Here is a 17,008-nt window from a genome sequence, read left to right on the forward strand (position 1 = left end):
ATAAAACTGATCGGAAAAAAGAGGCTGTAAAAAAAGTAATTGCTATAATGACAGTTGGAAAAGATGTGAGGTAATTTTTCAAATAAAAAGACTATTTGATATATGGTTTTTAAAAATTGAAGGAAATTAAAATTCCATAAAGGTGAAGAAGTATGTTTTAGTAAATAGTTGTAGAATAGTTAAGTTATACATCAAAAGTAATTTAAGTTCAATTAAATAGGATTTGGTTATTTCACTAAAAGTTAGACTGTTATCAAAAAAAACTTTTAAAATGCATTATTTTTAAAAAAAAAAAATAAAGAAAAAAAAACCCTTCTACTATAAACATAATTCTATTTGTATATTCCTACTGAAGTGGTTGCTCCTTGTAGGTATGGCTTTTTGGAATGTTAAAGTAAAAAACAAAAAGGCTCAAGATATTAAGTCATTTACTTTTTGTAAGAATTAGCATGTAAGTTCCATTAGAAATATTTAGACAATATGAATATACTAGTAATATATTTGCTGCATGATAAATTTATATTTTTTTTAATGAAATAACTTCTCATTTAATTTCTTTAAAAGAGTAGAAAAATAACTGTAAGAAAGCAAATAGTTTTAAAAAAATGTTAACTTTTTTATGTTTTTATTATCTAAGTTTTATAACTTGTTTAATCAAAAGCTATATAAAAAATTGTATTAATATTAAGTGCTGATAATCTGCTGCTGTCCTAAATGTATTAGGAAATAATAAAAATGAATTTTTTTGTTTGTTTATTAAGGCCCTGTAAGTAATCATGTTAAAAAACAACTTGTTTTCTTTAGTAAGGCCCTGTAAGTAATCATGTTAAAAAGCAACTTGTTTTTTAACTGAAAAAAAATAAAAAAGAACTCTTAAAACTGAGCAAAAACTTAAAATTTTGTTAGCAAAAAAACTGAGATATTATTGATATTATAGAAGCACGGTTTTTTTTTAAATATATATACTGCTTTAAATGAAAAGTATACCACTTTAAATGAAAAGGTTCCTAAATCAATGAGAATCCAGCAATCATGCACATGCTTCTTTTTTTGTACAATGTAAATAGTTTATGTGATTGTTAATGGTGAAAGAAATAGGAAAAAAACCCGGTAAAATGGTCATAGAGTAAGTTGTGGAATTAACTTTGAACTCAAATATCATGTCAGGAATAATGCATGCTAAGTTTTAAAACAGGACTCATAATATTTCAAAATATATTGCAATGTTGTTTAATCTGAAGATGACCATATCATTTTCTATGCCTTCACATAGCATTAGTCATTAGTTGATAATACAATATAATGTATTTTTATAATTATAGTTTATGAGTTTTCTATATCCAGTTCTTAAATTTGAAATTGTTTTTTTTTAAAAAAAGTTTTTTGGTGTAGTTATTGTTGATGATGTTCACAAAACCTTAACAACAAAGATGTCAACAAAAGGAATAAGTTTTTTGTTGCCTTTTAAAATTCAATAATGAGAAAAAGTAAAAATAATAAAGATAAAAAAAATTTTAACACAAATTTTTAAAAAGTTGTGTTAAATTCCTTATAAATCCATAGAAAGTTGTCTAACCTGCAAAATAGTTTCTACTTTTTAACTCTGATCAAAACCAATCAGGGTTAAAGTTGATACATCTAGGAAAACTCAAGATATTGCTGTCAAAATTTACTATCCACTATTTGGCTGTTCACAAAAGCAAACTCCCTCTCTTAGTGCATTTGGGTTAATGCTCATTTTGCAAAGCTCTTAAAGTACTGTTGTTACTATGATTGTTTTTTCTTCCTATGGACCTTTTGTAAAATTGTAGTCATTGTTCGATTGCCAATGTTAAGTTTCCAATTTTATCATTTAGTGCATTGTTTCCAGATGTAATAAATTGTATGCAAACAGACAACCTTGAGTTAAAAAAGCTTGTGTATCTGTATTTAATGAACTATGCAAAGTCTCAGCCAGATATGGCTATTATGGCTGTCAACACTTTTGCCAAGGTTTGCGTTTTACATCTAAATCTTTTCAACAGTTGAATATATGCTTTAAAATATACTTCTCATGATTGATTGTTCACTAGTATTATTTTGTTTATAGGATTGTGATGATCCTAATCCATTGATAAGAGCACTAGCTGTTAGGACCATGGGGTGCATTAGGGTAGATAAGATAACAGAGTATTTGTGTGAGCCATTACGGAAATGTTTAAAAGACGAAGATCCTTATGTAAGGAAAACAGCTGCTGTTTGTGTTGCTAAGTTACATGATATAAATTCTACTCTTGTTGAAGACCAAGGATTCCTAGAACTGCTGCGTGACTTACTGTCAGACTCCAACCCTATGGTATTTTTTTTCCTGCAAACAATCTAATATATTACAATTACATGAAAGAGTTTGCTTATTAGTACTTCATTGACATTGAAGTATTAGTTTTTTTATATGTAAAAAGAACCAATACTGACTGCTAAAAACCTTATTTTGTTATATATATGTATATATAGAGAGAGAGAAAGAAAGAGAGAGATTATTTTTGAAAATATATATCAAGAGGCGCAAAAATTTTCATTAAAGGTTTTTTTTTTAATGGCTTTCATGTTTCATGCCTGTTGTACATATTCCGTTTTGCAATTCAACATCATTATTAATTTTCTTCATTTTCTAGGTTGTTGCAAATGCAGTTGCTTCATTGACAGAAATTGCAGAGTCATCTCCAAATGCAAATCAATACTTTGAAATGAATTCTGCTACTATAAACAAACTCCTAACAGCATTAAATGAATGTACAGAGTATGTAAAGAAGTGTTTTTAGTTTTTTAATTTTTTATCATGAAATACATTGATCATCAGTGAAATTGATTGATTATAAATGGAATGCCTTGATCATCAGGGAAATATATTGATTGTCAGTGCTACACTAGCACCAAGACAACTATCACATTTTTGTAAATCATAAAAAAAAAATCAATGATTTTGTTATGAATAATGTAGCTCATTTTTTGTTCATTTTATTTTTAAGACTTATTTTTCAGATGGGGTCAAATATTTATTCTGGATTCACTTGCTAATTACACCCCAAGAGATGACAAAGAAGCTCAAAGGTTTTTTTGTTTTAAGACTATTTTTGTAATTTATTTTACTGAATTTTTTGTTATTTGATGAAAATTAATCTTTGTTTCTTTTATGTGAAGAAAACTAAAATTTAAAAATTTTTTAAAGTATTTGTGAACGAGTTACTCCACGGTTATCTCATGCCAATGCTGCTGTTGTACTCTCTGCTGTTAAAGTAAGTTGGCTTCTGCCTTTTTTCTTTTTACTATTTTTTTGTGTGTTATGTAATATAGATTAATATATGCAAATGAGTTTCTATTTTCAAACTAAATAGGTTTCTCTCTTCATACTATAAAATATATCATTATCTCTCTCTCTCTTTTCATATATATATATATATATGTATATACATACATACATACATACATACATACATACATACATACATACATACATACATACATACATACATACATACATACATACATACATACATACATACATACATACATATATACATACATACATACAGTGGGGTGCAAAAAAAAAGCCACACTCAATTTTTTAATAAAAAAAAAGCAATAAAAAATGTCTTAAACTAATATAATAAAAGTAATATAAGACAATTTTGATAGAAATGCTTTTGATATTATTGTATATTACATATAATAAAAAGAAATTAGGATTTGTGAAGTATTTTTAAAGTTTTAGTTGTATTAGTACTTAATTGGCCACCCTTTGTTTTTTATGACTTCTGCGCATCTAGAAGGCGTATTATCTACAAATCTTTTTGATAAGTCATTTGGCAAAGCATTCCAACCAACAAGAAGAGTTTGGAGCTGTTCATCTTCATTTGTTGCCCTAGGATCTTTCAATTTTTTATCCAATATAGAACATAGGTTTTCTATCAGATTTAAATCAGGAGATTGTGCTGGCCAAGACATAACTGGTATCAATTTAGATTCTAGATATCTTTTATTCAACCGTGCTGTATGTTTGTTATCATTATCCTGTTGAAAGATGTAGTCACCATTAGGAAAAAGTTCTTTTATACTTGGTCCAAGTTGATTAACTAAGATTTTGTGATACAAATGCTGGTCCATGGTGCCTTTCACCCGGTAAAGTTGTCCATCATTGTGTGCACTAAAACACCCCCACACATTAACCTTTTTTTCATGTTTAATGGTTGCGTTACATGTTTGGGGGTTGAATTTTTCCACAATTAATTTCCAACAGTGAGATGGACCATTATAAAATAAGACAAAAGGAGACTTGTCATTCCAAATAATTGTAGCCCATTGTTCACATGTCCAATTTTTGTGCTCAATGCACCACTTTAATCTTTTTTTGTGATTGATTTAAATAACAAATGGTTTTTTTATTTGCTTGAAAAAATTCACCTGATGCTTTTATTCGACAAGATATTGTCCACTTTGAGATATAAGTAAGGTTCAAATCTAGTTTTATCTCGCTGCATTTGATTTTACAATCTTTATTGATGGCGTTAAGAATGTAGCGATCTTCCTTTTTTGAAGTTTTAGGTTTTCTCCCTGATCCAATAGGCCTATCAGTTGTACCAGTTTGTTTATATTTCTTCACCAATCTGCTAATAGTGGAGTTTTGCCATTTAAAACGCTTTCCAATGCTCTCCTTGGTCAGCAGATTTAATAATTTTTCCAAATTCTATATCCATTAGTTGTTTTCTAAAATATTAAATGTGCCCATATTATATAAATATTAGTGTATATATACATACCTCTTCTTTCCTGAATTTTTCACTTCCACGTCCAATTTTTTTTGTCTTCATATAAATCAAACTAATTTCATATCAACATGTTAACGTTTTCCAACGACCTAAATCCATCATTTCTAATATACTTTACACATGTGGTACACAAATAAAGATTGTTAAGTTGTAGATTCTGGAGCTATATTCTATGATAATATAACATTTCATGATAATATAACATTTACTTTCTGATAAAACTCAATCAAATAAACAACTTTTTTTTTTTTTTTAACATAAATTTTTTTAACATAACAAATATATATGCACATACATAACAATTAAATACTCATGCATAACAAATGCATATACACATACATAATAAATTTTGCTTTCTTTAAGCAGCAAATAACAAGTAGCGAATTTGAATTTGATCAATAAATGTAATATAAAAAATCTAGTTTTAATCTTACTGTTCCCTTTTTGAATGAGCAATCTTTTAAAATCATTTAAATCTTATTTAACAGGTTTTAATGAAGCTAATGGAAATAATGCCTGCTGGATCCCCATTTCTTCAAAGTCTTTCAAAGAAGCTTGCTCCCCCACTAGGTGTGTGTTGAATTTTCTTTTTAAATCGCACTTCTTTCATGTTTTATCTTTTCATACTAATGTTGTACTAATGTTGATAATGATTTTTATGTGAACATCATAATTTTAAGTCAAATGAAATATTTTTGTGCCAAGTTTAAGAAAAGTTCTTAATGAAAATTGAAGATTTCAAAAGTAATCGCTTATCAATTTCATCTCAGGGTAACATAGTTATTTATGGGGAAAGAGTTTTTTTTTTACTAAGATTATAGCTTGATTTTTTTGTTTTTATTTTTATTTTTTTTTTTTTGTTAAGTAATTGGATAACTTGTTTTTCTTATAGTAACTCTACTTTCTGCTGAGCCTGAAGTCCAGTATGTTGCACTGAGAAACATTAATTTGATTGTGCAAAAAAGGTTTTGATTTGTTTCCTTATAAAGTTACTATGATTTATCTTTAGCATTAAGTTACCATCTTTAATATATTTATGTTTTTGTTGTTTTTAACATATTTATGTATTATTTATGTATTTGTGTCATTAGATTTATCAATACATTATGCATCAGCATTTAAGTTGCATTTGCTGCATGCAACTACAAGTTCTGTTAAAAAAGTTTTTTTAAATGAAAATTCTGATCTAAAGCAAGAATCCTAAAAAAAAAAAACTTAAAAGTTTTTTTTGGTGCAGTAAGTTTATTAGATACTTATTAAGTCCTCTTCCAGCACCAGTGAAATCTGATGATGCAACTTGATGTAAGCTGGGAACATTTGTTTCTACTCTTTCTTAATGACAGTGTTCAACAAACAGCAATAATGACATGTCAGAAAAGGAAAGTGGCTGTGAAGTGTGAGTGGCGCTAGAACTTCAAAATGTCTTTTAGAGAATAGCTGGAACTTTTTCAGACTTAATTACTTCTTCAGGATTTAAATCTAATGATTGGAATCATTTTTCACACCAGATTTGGCAAAAAATAGAATCATTTTGAGGTTACCTGATAAAACTATTAACTTATAGTTTCATTAGATGATTTCTGGAAATTTGGCCACTATCAGTTTTATCTATTATTCTATTTTAAACCACTATCAGTTTTATCTATTATTCTATTTTGTTTATCTGATCTATTGGAATAGTTATATGCTTGTTTAGCATCTTGCCAATATCTTCTTTTATTTTTAAAATAAAAGCAAAAATATCTTTAATAAAGTGTGTAAACAAAATAAATGTGAAATAATAAATACACCTCATTCTTCAGTGGTTGTATTAATGAATTTTTGATAGTGTTTGTATTTTATTTACAACATGCCGTGAATTCAAAATGATGTTTTAGTCTTCCCCTTAAATTAAAACTTGTTTTACAAATGACAAAAGAAGAAGACATTAGAGAAAAAAATTATGCAAAGTTATATGGAAAATCTAAATAAAAGCTCAATAGCCAAAGAGTTGCAAATCCAAATGTCCACATCATTATTCGTGGTATTCAACATATCTCTGAAACAAAGTTGATCAAACTAAAATAATGCAAGAATAGGAGAGTTTTCAAGATAAAAAACACTGGCTAGAAAACTTGTTAATGGTTTCAAGGTTAACTTAAAAAAAATTGTATTTTTTCATAGTTTTGTTGTAAAAGTTTGAAATAAGTATGGTCTTCATTCTTTTAAATCACAAAACATGCTAAACAGTTCTGAAACTCAAGAAAAAAGTGTAAGAACCTACTGCAGAAAGTTGTATGACAATTTTATTTTAAAAATTTTCTGTATTGAAGACAATGAAAATGTGATCATCAAGTGCAATCATCAACAAATTCAGGGGACTCTCATTTTCAAATATAGAGGGAAAAGCAAATAAGAAATTGAAATACACAAACCATCAAAAGTTTGTTAAAAAAGTCTTTATTTAGAAAACTAGTTGCATTTGTAGCAAAAGGTCAGCAGCTTTTATGTGAGTCCACACTTACTGGTCAATTATACAGCTATATATAAAAATCAGCAGCTTTTTTGCGTGAACACACACTTACTGGTCACACTTACTTACAGCTATATGTAAAAATTTAGTCAAGATGATAGTTTCACTCAATCTTTTCTGTTTTTTTTTGGTTTTTTTTCAAGATTGTTATGGTTCTTTTATTTAACCAGTTTAATAATTCACTATTTGATGCTCTCTGACACTGCTTTTCAATCCATTTGCATGCAAATTGAAATTTGAAGTATTGCAAGTTAATAATTGTCAATTTTCAGCAATTAAAATACTGTTTTGTAATGTTAAAATTATTTTTTTAGTTAACCATCACAAATACTCAGGAAATTTATCAATTAAGTCAAAAATATATAATTAACAAACTCAATTAAACTTTTATGTTATCAGTAAAATGGATCATCTAACTTTTGATAAGTTTTATGGAAATTGATTAGTGTGTGTGTGAATAATCTCTTCCAGCTATTTTATTAGCCCAAGCATAAATAGCACCAAAAAAAAAAAAAAAAAAAGCTTAAAATCTATTTTCATTAATTTTTAATATAAAAAAATTAACATTTTGCTATGGAAACTTCTCAATGAAACTTTTGTACTTTAAGTTGTATATTAAGAAATGCTTTAAAAAAATGTCTTACTTCTCATTAAATCGCATGTCAGTCACCTGTATTCTGATCTGATCTGGCTTTAAGTTATTGTGTTAAACTTAAATAAAATGGAACAGTATGAGCAAAAATGGTATGAACACTGTGTCTAAAAAACTAATCTTCTAAACTACCCACAATTGTGAGTTAAAAAGTATTGGGTAATCATTAAATGAAAAATGAAAATGATAAATACATTTTGCAGAGACATTAATGGTTTGAAAATTTCTTGGAAAAAAGCATCAAATCGCTAAGATTGTAATGTTGTGATGGGGACCACAAAAGAAAAAGTTTGAAATCTTATTAGATGTCTGTAGGAATAAATAAGTTTCTTTGAATTTTTTTATCTTCATAAATTGATGCATTAGAATTATAATTTATTTATAAAAAAGATATTGGCGAGTACTTTTTTGGATTGGTTTTTCTACTTTTACACTTATTTCGTTTACATGCTTTAATTAAAATTTAATTTATTTAAATTTTAATTGATTATGACCAAGTTATGATAATTATGATTAACAATTAATTACTATGTTGTTTGCTGTTGGTGTAAAGAGATAAATTTAGTTAAAATCATTTGAGAAAAAAGTTATTGTTATTTTAAAAACCAGCTATAATTTTATCTATGATTTGTAGGCCTGATATCTTGAAACAGGAGATCAAAGCTTTCTTTGTGAAATACAATGATCCTATTTATGTAAAGTTAGAAAAACTTGACATAATGATCAGGTTGGCCTCTCAGCAAAACATTGGACAAGTGTTAGCTGAACTTAAAGAGTAAGTTTTAATATTTAATTTATCACTAAGTCATGATGATAATACAGTTTTGTTGACAAACTATTTCATTTATTTAAGGTATGCCACAGAAGTAGATGTTGATTTTGTGCGAAAATCAGTTAGAGCTATTGGAAGATGTGCTATTAAAGTTGAAGTGAGCTTTTTGTTGATTTTGTTCTAACTTCTTGAGGAAAAGTTTTAATTTGTAATACTTGAGTCTTATAATTAAATTTAAATATAGTTACAAGTGTTAAATATAGTATAAATTAAATATAATCAATCAAAATCATCAAGTTTGTGTTGGGATTAAATTAGAATAATTTTGTGATGTTGTTGGATGAGGAAACAAATAATCCATAAAAAGTACTTTGACAAGGCTTACACAGACAAAGCAATAAAAGTATAGTAAAATATAGCATAAATGAAGTATAATCTTGATCATCATCATGCTGTGGAACAATATTTAACTTCTATAATTGAAAATTTCTTTCAATTAAAAAATCTATAAACAGAAAGTTATTTTTTTGGAAATAGAGTGAAATATATAATTTACTAGCACCAAATGAGAACATACTGCTCTTATTTGGTGCTAGTGAATTAAATGTTAGAATAATGTGTCTCACAGCCAAGTAGAAACATGCAAACCAATTATTATGTATTCTTATACATGTATTTTTAAATCATAAATGTAAAAGTATTTGCTTTTAATTTATGCAGCAATCAGCTGAGAAATGTGTCACAACATTATTGGATTTAATTCAAAATAAAGTCAACTATGTTGTTCAAGAAGCCATTGTGGTATTGAAGGTAACACTTTGCTTTCATGCAAATATGATCTTTAAACATATATGTTAATTAGTGAATAGTTTTTTGCTTTATTAAGTTTTTTGTTTTAAGGATATTTTTAGAAGATACCCTAATAAGTATGAAAGTATTATTTCAACTCTATGTGAAAATCTGGACTCATTAGATGAACCAGAAGCCAGGTGAATATTAAAATAAACTTTAAAAGATAATTTATTACAAATTTTGTTTAATTAAATATGAACTAACATCTTTAAAGTTAAATTCAGAAGTAGGGTTGGCTTTTTGCAATTGCAAAACACTCTTTTTTTTCCATGCCAGGAGAAAAAAGAAAGTAATAACCAGCAAAAACTCTATCAAAAAATTTATATTTTGTGGTTATGTTGTCATGTTTTAACATGAGAAACCAATAAAGCAACTAAAACTTGCTTTAAATTTTCATTAACATAAATTTTTTGTTAAAGTAAAATACTTTCATAAATTGGTTTTTATGTAAAAGTAAAGAATGATGCACATTTAATATTTATCTACTTTATATACATATGAATTTCAATTATTACATATTGGAAGTAAACGTTGTTTAAATTATAGTTGTTGTTGTTTTTTTTTTTAAAAGAAAAATTGTTGATTTTAAGACTGACAATCATTGATCTCTCAATATCAAAAGGGGAAAAGAAAAACTAATTCATTACATTATTTGTAAATTTTAAAATCATCATAACTCAGTATTTTTTCTACTAACCCATAGAAACTTGTAGTTACAAGTTGAACTCTGTTGCTGGTAAACTGCTAATGTCTTATTACAATCATAAGCCATCAAGGATCAATGCGATTGGTAACTTAAATCATACTAATCAACAATGCCACTCATAGCAGAAGTTGCATCACTCATACTAGAAGTTGTAGCAGTTGTTCTTGTCAGTTTATTGCATTTGTTTTCATGATTCTGCATTTATTTGGGTTTGTCATATTAAACATAACCACACCCTTTGCATTTTACTTTGTTATTGAAAGTTTATTACCGTGAAAAATTTAATTGGAAAACAGTATTTTTGCCAAAATCGTTTTTTTACAACTGATTAAAAAAAGCTTGCCAACTCTGTTCAGCAGTAATGACCTGTTCTAAGTTTATTTTTATGCATAAATCAAGAAGTTCTCTTTGATTTTTGCTTTTATTCATAGAGCATCCATGATATGGATAATTGGAGAATATGCAGAGCGCATTGATAATGCTGATGAGCTTCTTACAACTTTCCTTGATGGTTTTTCTGATGAAAATACGCAAGTGCAATTACAGTTGCTGACAGCAATTGTTAAGTTGTTTTTAAAGCGACCAACTGACACTCAGGAGCTTGTGCAACAAGTTTTGAGCCTTGCCACCCAGGATAGTGACAATCCAGATCTCCGTGATCGTGGTTACATCTATTGGAGATTGCTTTCTACTGACCCTGCAGCTGCAAAGGTACTGTTGTTCAAGTTTGTATATTTTAAATTTTGTTATATAAAGAACCTTCAAAAATATTTTAAAAATGGGCAAGTTAGCTGACAAAAAACAACAAATCCAAAATAAATTTTAGACAATAAAAAGAACTTCATTTGATTCCAATGTTTTTAAAATTTCATTTTCAATTTTTGTTTTAAGCTACAAAGCTCAAAAAAATTACAGAAAATATTTTATTTAGGAAGTTGTTCTAGCTGAGAAACCATTGATTTCTGAAGAAACAGATTTGTTGGAGCCAACTCTTCTGGATGAATTGATCTGTCATATTTCTACACTTGCATCAGTTTACCATAGACCACCTACCTCATTTGTTGCTGGTAAATCAGGAGGTCGTCGACCAACCCTCTTATCTTCTTCAAATAATGATTTGGATGAAATATCTGAAGTTGAAGTCCCTACTTTATCTCAAGTTGCTAATCAGCCTATAACACAATCAGTTTCTCAGCCTTCTTCATTATTAGACGATCTTTTAGAAATGGAGCCACCAGCTCCATCAGTTCCTACACAACAAAAACCTGTTGGAATGCCAACACAAATCAAACCATCCACAGATCCAGGTATATATTTGTAACTATTGTATCTTTAAATAGAAATGAGAACTACTTAGTTTTAGTTTAGGTTCAGCTTTTAAGGATTTCTAACCATAGTTAAAGGTCTCTTTTTAGTCAGCAATTTTTAAATGTCAAATAATTTTACTTTAGTGCTTGATCTTTTGGGAGATCTCAATATGCTAAGTACACCAACACCGTTTATTCAGCAACAGCCTGTGCCAGTTAGTGGACTTGGTGACCTTTTTAGTTTACAAAGCTCTCTTCCTGGATTAAGTTACACTGCTCCTAAACAGGTATGCGACTTCCTGTTTTGTGTTTGCTCTTTAAAAAACATTTTTTATGCCGAAAGTTTATCCTGTATGCTTATTGCAGCAGAATGTACTTTGAATCTACTTTGCAGAATATACTTGTAAGAATTTAATTTAAGATATTTGAGATTTTTTTGTCGTTTTTAAAGTGTGATATCTCTCACTTTAAAAACAACAGTGAAAATTTAACCCATAATACTGTTTTAACTATTATGGCTTGAGTTTTTAAGACTGTGATAGTTAAACATCAATTTCTTTGTGTTTAAATTTTCTTGTTTTAATCTTGTTGAATTTGTTATTTTTTTAGGATTGATTATTCAGTTTATTCTACATGTTTTTGTAACCATTTTATTTTTAAACAATTTTGTACTGTTTCTGCATAGGTGTGGCTACCAGCAGCAAAAGCAAAAGGGTTTGAGATATCAGGTATTTGTGGAATGTTTATTTTAAATTTCATGTGAAATTGAAATTATTTTATTTGCTATCTTTCTTAGTTTTTTATAATAAACAATTTTATTGAATTTTGTTTTAGGAACTTTTTCACGAAGACAAGGCCAACCTTACATGGATTTAACTTTGACTAATCGTGCAATGCAGCCTATGGGAGGTTTTGCAATTCAGTTTAATAAGAATAGTTTTGGGTTGACTCCCTCAGTTCTTCAGGTCCCTGCACCATTACTACCTAACCAATCAATTGAAGTTTCACTTCAACTCGGGTTAGGTATGAAAATAATTGCTCAAAAATATTTTTGATAATTTTTGAAAGTTAACATTTTCTTAACAAATTATTTTCTTTCCTTTACAGCTGGAGTTGTTTTTAAAATGGCCCCAATCAACAACCTGCAAGTGGCTGTTAAAAATAATATTGATGTATTCTACTTTAGCTGTCTAGTTCCTGCTCATATACTGTTTGTTGAAGATGGTCAAATGGGTGAGCTTTTTGACATAAGTTTAAACCTCATTTTTTATATCTGAAGATTAAAAGATTACAATGTTTTTCAGTCTTTATTTCTTTCTGTTTTAAACTGTTGATGCTCTAGAACGCAAGCTATTTTTGTCTACATGGAAAAATATTCCCCAAACAAGTGAAGTTCAGACTACTTTCCCTACTAAAGGACTTTCTTCTGGTATACATTTCATTTTGTCAAACTTACAATTTAAATTTTTATTTTGAATCGATTATTGATCAGTGAAATGTTTTTTACTTGCCGACATTTTCGAGCTGCAGAAACTTTTCTTTGATTTGCTACACCTGAGAAAATTTATGTTTTTAGTGTTCTTCCTCAATTTTAGGAAATATGTCTTGTGGGTAATAAACTTTATAAATGGAAAGCTTTGTAACAGATTGTTCATTGTTTTTTAACGGATTGTTCTTCGTATTTAGAATACTATCAAAATGTGCTACAAGCAAACAACATCTTCACAGTAGCCAAAAATAATGTTGATGGACAGGTTACTTTTTATTATTATTTTATCTTTTTTTACTCACAGGTTTATAAAATCTCACTTTTATTACCTTAAAACAGATGACCATAAAATCTCGTTTGGTTCTTTTATTATTTTAGGAGATGTTGTATCAGTCAATGAAGTTTGCCAACAATTTACATGTATTATCTGAACTAAAAATCGTTCCTGGAAACCCTGTAGTTCAAGTGAGTATCTCTTAATGTTATGATGTTCCCTAAAGTTTGTTTGTTTCTTTTATAATAAAAATGGTTTTAAATTTATTTTGTATATCGTTGCATTTAGTGTTCAAGATTTTTGCTCATCTTTAGCATCTCTTTCATATTAATAGAATTTTAATTATCTCTCTTCTTACGTTATTTGTTTTTTTGTTTTTTTGTTTTTTGTTTTTTGTTTTTTTTTTTCTTGATTGTTTTAAATTCGAATTCTTAAGTTCGAAAGCTTTAATATTAAAGCCTAACCATCTAACCCTGTCTATAATTTTAATGTTTACAACTTCAAAGTATTCTAATCTTATAACTCATATATTCTTGAGAAATTTTTTTTTAATTTTTAATTCTACCCAAATTAATTTTTTAATTTTTTTTGAAAAACCAGTATGCAAAAGAAATGCCCATTTTTACGATGTTAATATAAGCTTCATAAAAACCTCCTGAAGCTCTCTGTATTCTGAACTTGAAATTTCTAAATAGAAACTATAATAGTAATCGTCTAAACTTTGTAAAGTTAATGCTGTTGTTTTCTCACTGTTGTACATCTTTTGGCAGCTATTTTGTATTTATTATTCCAGCTGATAACGCCTCATTGGATTGAATAGGTTAAAGTTTATGATTATAAAAAACTATTAGTTGTCATGACAGCTTTCTTCATTGCAGCGCTAATTTTCGCTTTTTTAAAACAATATTTAGAACAAAATATGCAAATTTTTCATTTGCTTTATTTGTTTTTTTTTTTAGTTGGCTTTGAAGACACGCGCTATGGATGTCGTTCCAATAGTACAGGCAGTTTATAAACAGTTGTTGCAGTTATAAACTGCAGGTGTGCGATGGAAGTTCTTTATGAGCTGTAATTATTTTGAACGTGACTTATTTTTCTTCTAAATAATTTAAATTTAAAAAATTTGCCAATGTACCTGTAAATCATAGAAATAAAACCTTTTGAACAATCAAATTGTTTTGTTTTATAAAGCATTTAGCATTTAATATTTAGCTTTAACGCGTAAACCAACGCACCTGTGGCGTAGCTGGATGGTAGAGAACATAATAAACCTGTAGCGTAGCTGGATGGTAGAGAACATCAGAAATGACTTGTAGAAACTACTTTTAACTCATTAAGTTCAGTTAGTAGCACTCAGTTTTGTCACTCTGCCACATATATTTTACCTTCCTCCAGTTACGCCACTGAGTTTTTGTAATTCGAGTTAAGACCAACTTATTATTATTATTTTTTTTTTAAATTTTGCGTTCTGTGAAATACAAGTTTAGAAACAAGTTTATAAAGTAGTTTTCACTTTGATTTCAAATGCTTTTTACAATTTTTTTTAGAATTTAGCGTATTTCTTTAAGAAAACTACTATTAAATCATTTTTTATACAAATCATATCAAGTGGATTTCTTAAATTTCTTGGCCAATTTCCTAAAATTTTTTATTCACTAAACTGTAAATCTTTTACTCTCCCAGTCAAAGAGAAAGTGTAGTTGTTATTTTGTATACCCACGCAAAATGAGCATTACACCCATTTCTGAATTTTTAAATTTTATGTGACTAGTTAAGTCTTTGTATTTAGTTTCTTGTAAAGTAAACCTTTGTAAGTTTCTTTTTTTTAGTCGGAAAAATGACATGAAAGTTCTTTCGAGGATGATGTCGACTGACGCTAAGTTCGGCCATTAACAGTCCGAAGGAAATGGCATTTATTTAGATATTTTTCACAATCAAAATATCCGTCAATTCTCTATACAACCTTTTCTCACCCAGAAGATTCCATTCTGCAAGTATACTAGGCGTTCTGTTTTACTCTTAGACTGGACGTTGCTTAAGAAGTTCAAAAAATAAAAAAACAATTTTTGACTAAATTGCATTACTGTTGTTTTTCTTAAGAATAACGTCTTCTGGAAAAAAAAAAGAAAACTTTTCCTCCATATTCAGTATTACCTGATTGATAATGCCAAAAAAGTGTTGCGGTAATGCGGTTACAAAGATAAGAATTTCATACATTGATAAGTGAAATAGGTTCTAAACATAAGTTATACAGTCAACTGAACTGAAATAAACAATACAGGATATCACTTTTTTTTATATATACAGACATACAAACATGGTGACATTCGTGGAACAAATTTCCGCTTGCAAGAGCGTCTTGAGTGTTTCAGTTACTCTCGTTGAATATGCCAACCATTGTCTGCCATCGTTTGTGTGTCCCATCAACTTTATCTATTCTCCATCAACTTCAAATCTTGATGAAACCGCTCGCCTGCATTGTATTGTTCCGCTCGCCTGTATTGTTCGCTTGTATCTAATACGTTTGCTTCGCTTGCATCTTCCAGTGAAGGAAGTTCCTTGAAAATAGACACTGGTAACTTATCTGAGTGAAGCACTGGATGATGATTGTAATCCAGTACGAGTGATTACTCCAATATTTTTGGGTTAATAATAGAAGCGTACTTATGAGTGTTCCTTTGAGCACTCAATCCAATACAGATGAGGTACGCTCTGATTGGTTAACCGCTAAACTTCCGTTGATGGGTTGATTTTGATAGGGATAAAGTAATTGGTGCCACATAAAACTTTTAGCAAAGCAGCCAAAACGGTAGAAAATGCTCATAGGCCGGCACCGCTTAGGTAGAAGCATGCTGCTCCTTGACACACACCATTACTCACTTCACGGTCAACTCAGGCTGACCATAGTCCACAACCATAACGCATGCCCAACCACAAAAAGATAATAGGTTTCTGAAGCATGTAGCAACATGTTAGACAAGTATTTGTAAGTAATAATATGCCCATTTATAAAAAATTGATGTGATGTTTAAAAACTGTTGACATATTTGAACTCAGAGACCCCTAATTACCTAAAAACAACTATCAAACTCAAATCAGCAAAAAAAAAAAAGGTCTTTTTTGTTGACTAGTGTAATAGAACTTTGTTAGTTTTTAATTTATCTCCAGAGGTAGGTTTTTGTAATAGGTGGATTGAGCTTATGTAGATGACTGTTTTCCTCTCATCCTTGGAGTTTTTAGCAAATGAAAAATATATTCTAAAGCCATTTTTACTTCCTTAACCTACTCTTTTATGAAAAACTCTTAAGAGGAGAACTCTTTTGAGAAAACCTTCTCTGACTTCTTGGTTAGAAGAAAACAGAGGATGGAAGTCTTACAATCATTATTTTTGGCCATCCAGGCTGTAACAAATGGTTTATTCACATTAACATATGTATTGCCAGTGAAGCAAACAATCTTTGGACATTTTGTCTGTAAATCTCGGGACATTTTGTGTGTATTCCAGCCTTACTATTATTTAAGAAATAAAAGTACATTTTTTCCATAATGAAAGATGTAGTAAAAAGTGGGTAATGCTTATTGACGATTTTAAAGCTTAATTTTTTTTCTTTAGCTAGCTTTGTTTTGGTGTGTTACACT

General features: G+C 28.7%; 1 protein-coding gene across 2 annotated transcripts in view; it reads left to right on the plus strand.

The window, feature by feature from the left end:
• The window catches only part of LOC145194132 (AP-1 complex subunit beta-1-like), a 15,961-nt gene extending 1,424 nt beyond the window's left edge, over positions 1 to 14,537 (plus strand). The window contains exons 3-24 of one of the 2 annotated variants that reach the window (XM_090069457.1): positions 1 to 70; positions 1,857 to 1,992; positions 2,090 to 2,335; positions 2,655 to 2,779; positions 3,022 to 3,090; positions 3,209 to 3,275; positions 5,294 to 5,375; positions 5,698 to 5,770; positions 8,604 to 8,744; positions 8,823 to 8,898; positions 9,462 to 9,551; positions 9,642 to 9,730; positions 10,731 to 11,010; positions 11,231 to 11,606; positions 11,751 to 11,893; positions 12,292 to 12,334; positions 12,441 to 12,629; positions 12,714 to 12,839; positions 12,949 to 13,035; positions 13,293 to 13,360; positions 13,474 to 13,560; positions 14,329 to 14,537. The exon at positions 1 to 70 is cut by the window's left edge and continues 36 nt beyond it. In XM_090069457.1, coding sequence (XP_089925583.1) covers positions 1 to 70; positions 1,857 to 1,992; positions 2,090 to 2,335; positions 2,655 to 2,779; positions 3,022 to 3,090; positions 3,209 to 3,275; positions 5,294 to 5,375; positions 5,698 to 5,770; positions 8,604 to 8,744; positions 8,823 to 8,898; positions 9,462 to 9,551; positions 9,642 to 9,730; positions 10,731 to 11,010; positions 11,231 to 11,606; positions 11,751 to 11,893; positions 12,292 to 12,334; positions 12,441 to 12,629; positions 12,714 to 12,839; positions 12,949 to 13,035; positions 13,293 to 13,360; positions 13,474 to 13,560; positions 14,329 to 14,403 — 2,738 coding nt within the window. In that variant the 3' untranslated portion in view covers positions 14,404 to 14,537. Of the gene's footprint in view, positions 71 to 1,856; positions 1,993 to 2,089; positions 2,336 to 2,654; positions 2,780 to 3,021; positions 3,091 to 3,208; positions 3,276 to 5,293; positions 5,376 to 5,697; positions 5,771 to 8,601; positions 8,745 to 8,822; positions 8,899 to 9,461; positions 9,552 to 9,641; positions 9,731 to 10,730; positions 11,011 to 11,230; positions 11,607 to 11,750; positions 11,894 to 12,291; positions 12,335 to 12,440; positions 12,630 to 12,713; positions 12,840 to 12,948; positions 13,036 to 13,292; positions 13,361 to 13,473; positions 13,561 to 14,328 lie in introns of those variants that run through there. The other variant, XM_090069458.1, reaches the window with a different exon arrangement.
• The last annotated feature ends 2,471 nt before the right edge of the window (positions 14,538 to 17,008 follow it).

The sequence above is a fragment of the Hydra viridissima genome, unplaced genomic scaffold (genome assembly GCF_058129835.1).
Source record: "Hydra viridissima isolate aposymbiotic clone 2 unplaced genomic scaffold, HvirCarnegie_v1 scaffold_12, whole genome shotgun sequence".
Classification (NCBI taxonomy): domain Eukaryota; kingdom Metazoa; phylum Cnidaria; class Hydrozoa; order Anthoathecata; family Hydridae; genus Hydra; species Hydra viridissima.